Source organism: Hibiscus syriacus, unplaced genomic scaffold (genome assembly GCF_006381635.1).
Source record: "Hibiscus syriacus cultivar Baekdansim isolate YM2019G1 unplaced genomic scaffold, ASM638163v2 tig00110050_pilon, whole genome shotgun sequence".
Classification (NCBI taxonomy): Eukaryota; Viridiplantae; Streptophyta; class Magnoliopsida; order Malvales; family Malvaceae; genus Hibiscus; species Hibiscus syriacus.
In genome coordinates this window covers 175976-191029 of record NW_024062576.1, presented here as the reverse complement: position 1 = coordinate 191029, position 15054 = coordinate 175976, and the positions used below count along the sequence as shown (strand labels likewise).

The following is a 15054-nucleotide window of genomic DNA, read 5'->3' as shown; positions in this document are numbered from 1 at the left end:
GAGTCGTACAAAATGTAGCTAGAAAGGCTATTCCAATGGCACCTCCTGGTTTTTGATCAATGGAAAGAAACAGATGAGTTTTGCTATATTTGTTTGCTTTAACAAAATTGAAATAGAAAAACCCTTAAAAGTTTGATATTTTTCAAGTCTAGAAAGCAAGGAAAAGAGGAGAGGAAGAGGGAAGGTTGATTAATGCTTGTGATGCAGTAGAGCTTATTTTTGTGCTTTCAACTGTGTTTTGAGGTTCTTCAACATTGAGAATGTGTTTGTTTATAGCATGCAAAAGAAACTTACTGGATCATGTATGTATCTCCTTTTCACTAATCATACATGTCACATTTACAGTGATGCTGCAATGGGACATACTTGCTTGGTAACGAAAATATACAAGTCCACACATTATCCAGCCTATCAAAATTTAATAGTGGATACTAGAGTGTAAAGAGCTTCAGCTTCAGTTAACCTGCTCTCCTCTTGCTTGCTGTCGCTTCTCTTCTTCAACTTGTTCAAGCAATGCTACCAGCTCTGCTTCTGTCAAACCTTCTAACCGTTTCTGCATAAAGGGAAAAAATCATATTTCTGACATACATTACTTGCTGATTGGTATATGATTAGGAAATGATCCAACGTCTCTTTTTTTCGTCTTTGGATAACATCGACTATCTTACAGGTTGGTGGCAAATGCTGAACCCCTCTCATATTATATCTCAATCAAGGTTCTTAGGTGACTGGTGATCCTACTAGTTTTGTAGCTGTGATGTGGAAACAGGATCCAAGAAAGCTCTCAAACCGATTATGCATGAACCCTAGTTTGAGACATTTTACATGCAATTTCACGTCATCGGCTTTAAACAGACGCATTCTTCTTTTAACATTCTAAGGCAATCACACAGAAACTATTCTAGAGTGAATGAATTTTACCATGTGGTCGTATTTTTGGTTTTACCATGTTAAAAAAGCTACATATTTCAACAACACGATAAAGAAAGGGTATAATACCAAAACAATATTTTAATATTTGATTAAATAACCACTTTGACTCTTATTCTATCTCTTTTTTTTTAGTACTTTAGTCCTAGCGTTCCATTTTGAGGCAAAATGTCCATTGAAACCATTAGTTGACTAATAGTCAACACTTTTGATGATGTGATAAGTCTTATGTGCCTAACATGCTTACATGACAAATGTCATGTGTCCAAAGCGTTGGCATGACACATGTTCAAAGTGATTATGTGTCATCACGTGGCATTGTCATATCATCACTTCAGACATAGAAAACTTCCCGTCAACAACAAACTATGACCATTATCAATTAACGATTTTCATCCAAACGAGAGCATTTTATCTCAAATGAAATGTCTGGACCAAAATGTTTAAAAAAGAATATATACCAAAGTGATTATTTTGTCAAGCCTTGAGGATAAATTTTGACATTATATCTAAAGAAAAATATCTTCTTTGTTGCATATTAGGGGCAAAGGGGTGTGGCAAACAATAGTGCACCAATTTGGAAGATATAACTAAAAATTGGAAGGAGAAAAGTGAAGAAACAAAAACCTCCATGACTTTGACTTCATAGTCACGTAATTGTTGAGCGTACGTCATTTCCTTGTTCGATACTCTAAAGATGTATGTTGAAATCCATCCAACTGTGAGACCCAAAACCATTACCAACTGAACTACATTTCCTGCCTGTAAAGGATCAACTCCCACAAACTGCATCACCATCATCATGAGGTCAAGAAGATTCTTACTTGAAAGAAATTGTTCATCGATGCATACTCATAATTCGCAAGGTATCGAGCTGCTGCTACCAAGAATATAGAATAAAAGCAATCAAGCATGTAAAGGGAAAAAAAGATAGCCAAAGTTGTTGGCAAAATACCTCCAATCCACTTTTCAAACCAAATCCAATGGCAGTGACTCCAAGACCAATCAATAGAACATCCTTTCTTGTGTACCCGAACGGTGTCTGAGCAAGAACAAGCAAGATATTACTTCAGTAACGATGTCGACAAGATCAACCCATGATGAAAGTCGAGTGTGTACTTATGGAACTGCCAATTAGATTTCATTCGGCAAGAATATGTATTATGAAGAATCTAGAGGTAAATTACGCATGCATAATACAGAAAACGATATCTATATCAGCTCCTTCATCAGCAATACGAAGCGCATGCCTTAGTTTGATCTTTACTATCATTGGAGTCTGTGGAACTGCTACATCTGGGAGCAATGGCGACCAGTTTCTTTGACCTTGTGTTGTTCAACTCATTTTGCAGAAAGAGAGATGCTTCTCTTTTATACAAGATCTGAGGCACAGCAGTACCTAAGCAATGTAACCAAAAATAACTGCAATCAGATACAACATTATAAGGTGTTCTTTGTCTTTTATATTTATACCAAAGAATTTTCATCGACTTTGAAAAAGACTCTAGAAAATAAAGGGAACTTCTTGTGTACCTCAAAAATGATCACCACTAAAATGATTCCTATTGTTTTACCAAATGTTTCATATGGAAAAGAAAAAAAATGAACAAATTAAGTTTTCTTCAAGCCATAATAGTATTGGCAATATATATATATAATTTCTCCTTTTTTTCACTTTTCTCCATTTTTTTCATCTTGCGTATCTTCATTCCACCCTATCAAATCAAGCTCAATGGATTCTCAATCATTAGTTGAGTCCAAAAAATTCAAAACAAATGACTTAACATATCATTAACTAACAGGACCATAATTCACCACTCTCAAGCTTACTGAATACATAAAATTCCAGATGCTTTATGGCAAATCCCAGATGATAAATTGAAATGAACAAGTTATACCTTCAAAGAAGTTCAAATTCTGGTATAATTTAGATTTTTTCTTTGTACTTTTTTATTGATAATCAGTTTTAGAGCGCCTAAAATTTTATAAGTTTACACCCTATTATAAAATCATGTGTCCGTCCGCCGAAGCAAAATGACATACCTCGCATGAAATTAGTAGTAGCTGATGTTCTTGATGGTTGCAATAAAGGAAAACCCGAAATGCCTGGAAAAGAAATAGGCTGATTTGGGTGTACATGTACATGCAGAAGAGAAGGCATCTCCACAGTATTTCTTTTTCCTGAGGGAAAAAAAAGATAAAAAGTTATTTCCTTTGAACACAAAATGCTTCATTCTAGCCACAAAGCTTGAACTACCATCTCTTTTTCTTCCACTTGCAGATTCTAACAAAATAATTTCTAATCAATTGATGAAATTTCAACAACTAACAAAACAATCTCAAAGTTCCAAAAATGGTGGTAACTGTTTCCAAAAGCGATTTTCTATAATCTACAAGATATTTAGAAAATTAACAAGCTTCTGGACTGGAGGACTACCATTTTACTTAAATGCCGTAAAAGATTATAGTAAATGTCTACCAAATAATGGCCTAACTAAATGAAAAGAAAATATAAAAAAAATTGTTACTTAAAAGCCTCAAAACTGATTTTTAAAAGCCTCAAAACTGATTTCAATGATGAATATACTTATTTCTATATACATATATAATCTGTTAGAGATGGGAAAATTGTTGATTATCTGTTTGTATATCAAGAAAAGAAAGGAAAAAGAGAGGAAACATGGAAGAAAGAAAAATACCCAGAAGCAGGTAAGCCTTGAGGGAAAGCTGGCAACTTTGAGCAGCAGCTATGGTTTCAGTATGAAGCAGAAGAGGAGATTGTGTGGCAGAATTAAGTTTCAGTTGCGTTTAGTTTCTATAATAGATAGAGTGGTGTGGGCTTTTTGATATTATTGACAAAACCATGTGGTAAGATGGTCACAAAGGTTAAAGTAGTGAGGGTATAAAAGACAAGACGTGACACAGTATTGATTTTTATTAGCTGAAGACGACAATAGACGTGAATTTTTATTATATTCAAATACAATATTTATAAAATTCAACAGTTTATTTTATTTTATCAAATATCTTTGATAACTTTCGTATTTATATCATATTTTCATGATATTTTATTTAGATTATTATATAATTATATAATTTTCACACCTTACTTTTACTGAATCATATATTATATATTTTTAGATAAATTACACAAATGATTCATTGACTATAAGATGATGTTTTATTAGGTCTTTTAACTATTAAATTTTTTAAAATAATATTCTTACTATAAGGTGTTATTTTGATGAATCACACGATTACTAAAAGTTTTAAAATGATCGTCTAATTATTTATACATTTTAAACCCGTCTTTTTCTATTAATAAATCGATAGTTGTCGAAACGATTTTTAAGCGGCGGGAGGGGGCGAGATTTTGAAAACCACATCATCTTTAATTATTCTCTTTTCAATTAAATTTTAATTAAAAACAATGCAATTTTAGAAAACCTCTCGTTTCGAAAATTTGGAATTCATTTTACGATAAAAACATATGGTTCGAAGAGTCGCCACCAATCTTTGATTAGGGTGTGATTGGGCACCCAAAAACGTTGTCATTTTAAATAAAAATTAATTTTAATTAAAACGACAAATTTACGGTCTACGTTACCAAAATCCGAGTTCGGGAGTCGGTTACGTGTGGGGAAGGATTAGCACCCCCACAACGCCCTAAATCGGTACCTAGTCGATTAATTAATGTCTTTGCAACGAATTTCACAAGTTCGAGTTTAATTTGATTAATGATCCCTTAAAACCATAATAAATGCAAATTTTATAACATTCAAAAAGCAACAAAATAGGTCAAATTAAAATTACCAAACCATTAGAAAGATAAAGGATATTCGATTATTTAAAAATATCGAGACCAGATCTTTAGGTGAGTTCTAACGATCTTTTTTCAACTAATTTAAATAGTCGAATATTTCTTTTTCTTTCATTCCCAAATTTTAAAGTGATAGATCCAAATTTAATTAGGCGTTACTAACGGGATACAATTTTAATTTAAAATTGCCAAAATATCTCTCTAGTAAGTTAGGAGAAGCCATTCCGACAGTTTTAAATTAAAAGGGTATTACCCTTAATCCGATTATGTAACGACGTCGGTCATGCACATGAGGGTAACATACAAATTATGCAAAAAGGGTGTCATATAAAAATTAATTAAACATGCGATTAAAATAAATGAGTAAATAAATCTAAAGCTAAAATCCCTATTAAACAAATATCACAAAAATAACCCTATCAATGCATTACATATTCTAAGATCAAAGTAAAACCGAGACCACCTATAAAACTAAAATGAAAATCGGGAAAATGCTATGCCAAATATGCAACATCACTAAAATAACATACCCACATGACTAAAATGTAACATGCGAAAACCTTAAAGTCTAAAATCTAAACACCAGAAATGAAACAAATCAACATTTAGGACATAAATTAAATTAACATATAATTAATAGACAGAATTAGAAACATGCAAACTTCGACCTAGGGACTGGAACCAAACATGTGAAAATTGAAAGTAAACTGTCAAAAAATTAGAAATTAAATATATCACAACAGGACTGAAATTAAATGTGTGTAAACCAGGAAGACAAAATTAAAAACAAATCAATGCCAAATTAAGGACTGAAATACAAGAAACTGGAAAATCAAATGGCTCCTAAGCTGAATACCCCACGTGCGAAATAGGAAACCCTAAACACCCACTAAACGACACCATTTTGAGGAATCAATACATATCAAATATTGGGTAAAATGAACCCTAATTTTCATTTGTACCATCTTCAGCCGCAATCTCTCTTCTATCTCCCTTCCTCATCCCATGAACGCCGCCGAGAGACCCAAACTCCACGGCTCCAACCGTCGCGCCGCGATGACTCAACCACGAAACTCACCCCAGACCACTTCGTGACCCATCTAAACTGACTGGTTAATCCCAAAATGAGCCTAAGCTTTCCTGAACCCCAAACTTCTCTAAAACCCAAAACAGTCGAAAGCCTCGACTCCTCTCCGCGACCAACGCTACCGAGCGTTCTCTCCAACGAAGACTCAATTAACAGGTATTCATTACTCCCTCGCCTCAATCTATTTAGTTTATTTTGAAACAAGTCACACACACACCACACACATGGAATCGAAACGAATAAAGATAATAGCATTTACCTCGTGAACTTACCAATGCCTTTTGTTTGTTCAAGATGTACCCAGAGAAATACCTTAAATACGAAAGTGGGTTTTATTGCTTGCTTTGCTTGTGTTGTCGGGTTGTTGCTGATGATAGTTTTGAATGGCATTTCACTAGTTTTTTAGAGCTCTTCATTTTTTAGAATGATTGTAAAAAAAACGAAAAAAAACTTATGAAGAAATCGGGAAAATAAACTTTAAAAATGATTTCTAGCCTTTCATTCCTCTGTAAAATCATGGAAGGATCCCCTGTTCACATTGCTTTCGAATACGGGGGAATCCTTCTCCAGTTACACTGCTTTCCGTTCAAGAACCCCCTTGTTGTTACCGAAAAATCCCCTCCTCTGTTGGTTTTTTTGGTTCCGTGCTCTGCTGTTCGTGAGCTCTCTATTGGTATCCTTCTTTCCCTGCTCTAATGTTCTTTGCTTGTTCTCCAATTGATCACTGACTCCTTCTGCTCGAAATGGTTACCCCTCTTATCTTTGTTTTTCTCCTCCTTTCCTCTTGTAATGAATGCCCCCCGCCTTTCTTTCAAGCTCCCTTCTTTTTGTTGATGATGAAAACCGCTCTTCCCGATGGCCTCGAGAACTGCTTTTGTTTTCTGCTTCCTCTTTAATTATGTGTATCCCTGCTAATGGAGTAATGGGCGTTGCAGGGTATGGGCATGAGCTGTTGGTGGTGTTTGCTCGGGGTGCCGAGCCTTGTCTGCCGCGCTTCACGTGGGTGGATGGTAAGCCCGGGTTGGAAATGGTGAAGGCACGGGCACGGGTTGGAAATGGTGAGCTCATGGTGGTTTCTGCTGAGGGTTGTTACTGGCCTCACGTGATGTTTCAACCGGGTGTTCCAGGTTGTAAGTGGAGTGATCGGTACAAACTGATGCAGTGGCAGTGCTGCTTCATATTGACGTGGGCGCTCGGTTATGCGTTTCACGTGGGAGACACTTAGGCGTTGTGGAGCATGGGCAGCCAGGCCATGTCTCAGTCTTCACGGGCGTGGTGCTTGGCAGTAGCATGGGCTTCCTTGGGAGGCATGATCTGCTGCAGTGGATGAGTGCTTCACATTGGGTGCACGTGGGAGGAGTCTGCTGTTGGGTGTCTCCTTCACGTGGGCAGCAATAGCACCGTGTTAGAGCTGGAAATGGTGCCAAATGGGTCGAGTCTGGTGTAATGGGTTTTCATTTTGAGACTGCTGTTGGACTTGAATCTCGAACTTTCATTTAATTTGGCTTGTAATTGGACTTCAAAGACATAAATGGTCTTTAGACACTTAAATTTGTATTTGGGATTAAATTTCAAATTGTGCCTTAATTTCCAAAACGAACCTATACGACTTAGTCCAATTAAACACCTCAAGCTTTCAAACGTAAACTTCCGTGATTTATCTTTTGAAATAATTCATCATCAAGCACAAACATCTTCAACTTAATTCTCGATCGTCTTCAAATGAATTTAAATGGCCCGGACAAAATTAGGGTATTACAGCTGCCCCTCTTTGCTTGTTGTTGTGAACACAAGAACGTGGCAAAGACAAAAAATAACCTAATTTTGTCTGACCGCACCGTCTATTTCCCTTCTTTAGTCTTATTCTTGACTTTCGCCTCTATCTCACGTGCACAAACCCGAGAATATTCGACTTTTTTTTTTATCCGATGGTTTGCTCCAACATTCTTCTAAGAAAGCTTAAAATGGCTCGGACGACTCATATTGTACTTGGGTGTTTTTGTCCAATTCCATCTTCTTACTTCAAAATTTGATGAGGGATATGCTTCACTCCTCCCCCGGGGTGAGACTTGAAAAATCCTTGGAAAACATGTTCACTCCCTATTCCTTCATGGAGTGGAAACTCGTACAATCTTTTGCCTACGGGTTCGCTCCCTCTTTCTTCAGGGAGTATAGAACTCGAAAATCTTTTGAAAACGTGTCTGCTCCTTATTCCTTCAGAGAGTATGAGACTCGAACAATCTTCAACAATCGGGTCTACTCCCTATTTCTCCAGAGAGTATAAGACTCACAATCTTCATCAATCGCGTCTGCCCCCTATTTCTTCAGAGAGTATAAGACTCGAACAATCTTCAACTATCGTGTCTCCCCCCTATATCTTCAGAGAGTATAAGACCCATAATCTTCAACGATCGTGTCTGCTCCCTATTTCTTCAGAGAGTATAAGACCCACAATCTTCAACAAATGGGTTCGCTCCCTATTTCTCTAGGGAGTATGGAACTCAGACATATTCTTCAAACGGGTTCGCTCCCCCTTTCTCTAGGGAGTATAGAACTCGAACATCTCTTCAAACGGGTTCGCTCATTCATTCTTTAAGGAGTATAGAACTCGAACATCTTCAAACGGGTTCGCTCCTTCTTTCTTTAAGGAGTATAGAACTCGAACATCTTCAAATGGGTTCGCTCCCTCTTTCTTTAGGGAGTATAAAACTCGAACATCTCTTCACGGGTTCGCTCCCTCTTTCTCTAGGGAGTATGGAACTCAGACATATTCTTCAAACGGGTTCGCTCCTTCTTTCTTTAGGGAGTATGGAACTCGAACATCTTTAAACGGGTTCGCTCCTTCTTTCTTTAAGGAGTATGGAACTCAAATAATCTTCATTTGCTTCACCACTTTATTGTGAAGGCTTGAGTTTGATTTGCTTCAAAGGTCGAACCTGAAAATCAAACATTATCAATCATTAATGTATGCTTGAAGATTCGAAAAACATTATACTCAAAAATTTAGAATTTAAGAGAATCTTTTCGAAATCATTTCTCTTGTGAGAGCTTGTCTCGCCGCAATTGAATACGAGAGTCTTCCTTGACTTGACTGCCATTTGAACCTCTCCCTTTCTGAGACCTTGAATCGGTTAATGACTCCTCGCGCGCGTTTCCTTTTAATCACTTGATCAGCTTCTTTGTACTCGAAAACTTTTTCTTTTTCTCCTACATCTGATGGCCGGATGGTTTGTTCCAACACTCTTCTGAGAAGGCTTAAAATGGATCTGCTTCACTACTTTTTGGTGAAGACTTAAGATGGTTTGCTTCACTACTCTCTGGTGAAGACTTATGATGGTTTGCTTCACTATTCTCCGGTGAAGGCTTCAGATTGATTGCTTCCCTATTCTCCGGTGAAGGCTTCAGATGGTTTGCTTCACTATTCTCCGGTGAAGGCTTAGGATAGTTTGCTTCACTATTCTCCAGTGAAGGCTTCAGATGGTTTGCTTCACTTCTCTTCGGTGAAGGCTTAAGATTGACTTTGCTCCAATCTCATGTGTGCAAGTCTTTCTTCATACACGAAAATCTTCGTTTTTCTTCTACATCTGATGGCCTTCACTTTAAAGCAATGCTCCTTCTATGGATTAGACCTCTCTGTTTTTCAGGGTATGCCTCTTTAACACTTTGCATTTGAGGTTTAAAATCTTCCTTTCGATCATTGGGATTTTAACATTCTGAATCTTCTCTTTGCGCCGGAAGATCTGTCAAAATCATGTATTTATGCAAGAAACACGAATGCAATTCAACGTATCAGTGTAATGCATTTTCTTTTATGCAAATGATGTTATCATGAATGCATAAATGTTGAATCAATCTTCACTTGGCTCCAAAGTGGTGAGCTCGGTCTTCTTCTATTTGATCATTCTATTAAGGGTATACTTCATATGCTCGTGTAGCAACTCATAGTTTTCAACTTGCATCTTTGAAGAGCCATCTGATCTTCTTTTATCTTCTTTTCGCCTTTGTCTTCTGTCTTCATTTTGGAGAAAGCGCTTACTCTCTCGAGTTCTTGCTATGGTCAGAAATACGAATGTGTTGCCTCATTTCCATCCTTGGCTCAATTATGCTTTTAGAGTTGTTCTTCCAGGACTCTGCCATTGGTCGATGCTCAATTGACTTGCTTTACAAGGTAAGCTCAGCTCAAATTCACGGTCTGCCCCTGACACTTCGATTTGCGTGACTCATTCTCAATAACTTCTTGGTCTGAATCTTATTTTCTCATCATGATGTGGGTTCAGTCGTGCCCCAACATTATCTTATACTGGTACGGGCCTTTCAAAATGCCCCTATTACCTCAAATTGTAAGGCTCATTCTTCATGCCTCCTTAGTCTGAATCTTTTCATCTCAACATGATGTGGGTTCAGTCGTGCCCCAACATTATCTTATACTGGTACGGGAATCAAAATGCCCCAACACCTCAAATTGTAAGGCTCATTCTTAATGCCTCCTTGGTCTGAATCTTGTCTTCTCAACATGATGTGGGTTCATTCGTGCCCCAACATATCACAACTTGAATGTTCTCATTCTGGTGTCACTACACAGTAGTGTTGTCAAATAGTTTGAGGGCATTTCTTCGTGCTACTTAAGAAGTGATCAACCCTTCTAACAAATGTCTTGCATTTTTATTCGGACTGAGATATGTGCCCCTTTCAAATATGGCGAGCATCTACTCCTTGATGGGTTATTGACAACGTCATCTGGAAATGCTAAGAGCTCTTATTCTTCATCCATTCTGATCTCTTGGACCTTCTGCTTCAAGGTCGCGGAATGCTTCATGTTATGGCCCCGCTTATTCTCTTTCTTCCAATAGAGGCATAATGAGCCTCTCCAGCTGCAAGGACTTTTCACGTTTGAAACTTGTCCTGTTTGAAAATGTTTTTATCCCTTCTCTTATTTTTAGGGAATGTGAAAAAATTATGAAGAAATTTCAAAAATACTGTCATTTTCTTCAGGCTCGCAATCAAAACAAATTGTAAAACAAGAGTTCAATAAATATCAAATAAGTCAAATTCTCTTTTAATCCTTCAAAAGTTATCTACATTTGAAAAGAGTAAAGATTAATGTCGACAAAAGGCTTAGGCTGACTTGGGAAGGTAATGTGTTTCAGGTTAGCTTCCTGCATCCTTGATCCTAGTATTTTATTGATGTGATGAGGCAACCATTTTGCTTCTCTTCTGGAAATGTTCACTGGTTCTCAGCCTTCGTGAGTGCCTTTGGACTGTGCAATGCTTTGTCAAGAGATGTATAATATCACCCTTCTGCACAGAGGTTGACGATCTTTGTGTTCGAGCAGCCTTTTCAGGTTTTCAACTCGAACTCTCATTTGGTTTCAAGACGTCATCTAAAATTTTACATCTTGAACCCTCCTTTTATTATTTTTTTTTATCATGCATTAAAGATTTTATTTTAAAAAAACCATTTACAAAATAAAATTAACCCTAAGGGGAGGAATGAAATCTGAAGATAGCCTCTCCACTTAGAAATCCATGTATGATTAGAAGGGACTTTTCAGGCACGTAACGTAGGCCAGGGCTCATGGTTATGAAAGAAAAGGATAAATAGGTCCAAACAAGTGTTTAAGGGTCATCGAACCAAGGATCAATTTGTTCTGCTGTCTTCAACCTTGCTCTGCCTGATTTGAATATGCCCGTGCATATTCTCTTCTTCTTCTTTTTTCTCAATGTTTCACGATCTTCGGGTGAATAAAATTGAAATGTTTGAACCACTCTTCTTGAGATGTTTGATCGATTTTCTTTCATTCTTTTTTTCATTTTTCTCATTTTCAATTTTTCTCTTTCTTTTCCTTTTTTATTTTCTTTTTCATTTCATTTTTTTAATCTTTTCTTTTTCTCTTTCTATATTTCTCTTCTTTCTCTTTATGATGTCAAATCAATTTGATCTTAGAGCGCTTTTTATTTGGTTTGCCTCCTGGTGTCATGAGTTGCTTCTGTAGTAAAATCCGGACTGATAATCTTCACCCGTGCGAGCAGATGTTATTCACTTTTGCCCTCCAGTGTGGAGGGTGATCCTTGGTTTGGGTTGAATCTGAAGAAAATTACTATAGGCTCAAAAAGGGGACAACAAGGGGTATATATACATATATTTGAAGGGATAAATGAAACAAAGCCGTTCATCATCTCATACATGAAAGTCCTCGTAAAAGAAGTATCCTCAGAGGGACGTATATTCAGGGTTAATCTTATTTACATGAAAACAATATAATTAATGCATGATAGAATTATTTCAATGATTCCTTTTATTTCTTCTTATTATACGTAGTCCTCGCATGCCCTTGGTTTGTTACACTCCATCTTGTCTTTATTGCAGGAAAGGTCCTCGTCATGCCCCTAGGATTTATTGAGGTTGGGGAAATGATGTCAATGATTAGTCTCTGTGTTATTTTGGGTAAGGAGTCCACCAATGGTTCTTTCGGCTTTGGATGGGACATGAAAGGTCTAATCTTGCCTCTTTTCAAAAGCATATAATTAATGAAGTAGCAAAACAACCTTTAACTCATTTGATATTCAAAGAATTATAAGATTAAAACTTGATTCATTGCCCATGACCTTTGGAAAATGACGTAAGTTCATTTAAAAATCCTTTTCAAAAAGTTGAGAAAAATGACAAAAACATGTTCAAACAAGATGTTGCAAATGACAAAATGTTTCATGATGAACAAAAGGATTTATGCGCTGTCAGGATGCTCCCATTATTCTTCTGATGCAGTGATGTTTGATTCGATCGGGTGCTACGCATTGTGCTCTGGTGCCCCACTCGAGCTCGTCATCCATTGTTCCACCAATTCTTGTGTCAACTCCCCATTTTCCACGAGCCTCTCTATCTCCTTGAAGAACATCCTACAATTCTCCGTAGCATGCCCCAATGCCCCTAAGTGGAAATTACAGACACTATCTGGATCGTAATTGTGGCCAGAAGGGTTTGGTGGTAATTTCATTGGTTTCGGTTTGAGATGTTGAAATTTAATCAAATGTGGGTACAACTCTGAGATAGGAATTTGAAACACCTTCAAAGTACTTTTCGATCGTGGGACCTTCTTTGGATGACTCGAGTAACCAGCTGCCCCTTTTCTCTTACGACTGTGGGAGCTATGGACGTGACATTCATTCACCTCATCAGCTCTTCGCTCTTCATTTCTTGAGCTTTTGGAAGTGACTTTCAAGTTTCCTTTACTGATTGCATCTTCAATTGCTTCTCCAGCCACCATAAGATCCTTGAAGCCATCCATCGAATTTCCCAGCATTAACTCAAAGTAGGGAGCTGGGAGAGAATCATGAAATATATATGATATTTCTTCTTCTAGCAAAGGAGGTTGAACTTGTGCCGCCACTCCTCTCCATCTCAGGGCATATTCTTTAAAGCTCTCAGTAGCTTTCATTCTTATCTTTTGAAGGTGATGACGCTTTGGGGCTAAGTTTTTAACATATAGATATTGCCCCAGAAAAGCATCAGCTAGATTGACCCACGTCTTGATCTGCTCTTTGTTCAACTGGTTATACCACACCACAGCTGGCCCAACAAGACTATCATGAAAGTAATAGATCAACAGATTATCATCATCTAAGTACCCTTCCATTTTTCTGCAAAACATTTTCAGATGAAGTAGGGGGCAACTGGTGCCATCATATTTCTCAAAATTAGGTACTCTAAATTCATGGGGGATGACCAAATCAGGGACCAAACTGAGTTCCCGGGCTTCTAACTCCTTGTGAGTGGCATTAACAACCCTCATATTTTTAACGGCTTCATTCAACCACTTGAATTCGCTCTCATACTGCCCATAATTGACGAGGCTCTTCCCTTGGTTTAAGTTAGATGCTCCGGGGCAAATTATCACTCTTGATGCATTAGTATGATGCCATTGATTTCCTTTATCATCCATCGTTTCTTTGCCAACAGTTCGTGGTGCCAACACCTGGACCATTTGATTCGATGCGCCTTGCAGAGAAACCGATGCTTGATTCCTAGTACATTGTTGTAACTCGAACGACTGTTCTTGCAACTGATCTTGCGATTCCCGATTAGATTGCTCCATTGCTTCCATGATGATGTTGAATTAGTATGAATGAATGATCTTGTTATTACTGTCACATAACCTCCCACAAGTTATTTCCAGGTTTTCATAATTAATGCATGTAAAATACTTAAACAAATACATGCAATGCAAAATGCAAATGCAAATGCAAATGCACGAGGTGTTAATTCCAAAAGTGACCACTTAAGAACAACCGTTCACTTAGACAACAAGAATTCAATAAGTATACCATATAGTCAAAATTCAATTGTGAGTCTTCATCTCTTCATTTCCTTGAGTCGTACTCTTCATGGGTTCTGATATTGCACCTCCAAAATCGTCGGCGTATTCCATCACCGTTGATGACGTCGAATGTCTTGAATCTTAAAATCTTCATTCTTACCTCCCATGTGATGTAGTCTTCATGTCTTTATGAAGGGTCTTCATGTCTCTATGAATGGTCTTCTCATCTTTATGAACGGTCTTCTCGTCTTTATGAACGGTCTTCTCGTCTTTGGTACGACTATATCTATCCCTTGAGTCAACATCTTGGTCTTTGCACATTTTCTTCAATCAGCTTCAGATCTCTTCATTCATCGGGTGTCCTTCTTCATGAATCGTTTGAACATCTCTGGATCTCCTGGTTTTGACTACATAGTGGAGAATTTCTTGCCTCAATATGGTCAGCCTTCTTGTTAGTCAATCACTTGTGAATTAACACCCCTCGATGACATGAGGATGCAAATGCAATAAAATCACAATAAAACAGACATAGAACAAAAACGGGTTAGTACACATAAGATAAACAACAAGATAGTGGATACCGTAAACATCACATAAAACCTACCCTCACATGCTGGCTACCCAATCATGCTTTAGTAGATCCTACCCGACATGATATCTACCCACATGTTTTGTCATTCATAAAAGATCCTAACCGCATGGTATCTAATTCACATGTTTTGTGCGAAAATATAAAACCTAACCGCATGCTTTTCTAGTTCTCATACTTATGGCAAAAATAAATTCGAGGAAAAGGTTAGAATGAGTTTTCCCTTCATGTCCGCGGACAGAGATTCACCATAAGATAGGCAGAGTTTGGGTATCACTAAAAGGGTCCTCGAATTGTCCTTTGCTGGTGCCCC

At 37.4% G+C, this 15054-nt stretch overlaps 1 protein-coding gene across 1 annotated transcript; it reads right to left on the bottom strand.

Moving 5' to 3' along the window:
- Positions 1–294: 294 nt before the first annotated feature.
- LOC120214031 lies at positions 295–3709 on the bottom strand. Its single transcript, XM_039212033.1, has 6 exons — positions 3630–3709; positions 2974–3111; positions 2181–2329; positions 1886–1972; positions 1558–1716; positions 295–553 (listed from the first exon to the last, which is right to left on the bottom strand). The coding sequence occupies exons 2-6, from the start codon at positions 3089–3091 to the stop codon at positions 455–457; spliced, it is 612 nt and encodes a 203-aa protein (XP_039067964.1). The 5' UTR covers positions 3092–3111; positions 3630–3709; the 3' UTR covers positions 295–454.
- Between the last annotated feature and the right edge of the window lie 11345 nt (positions 3710–15054).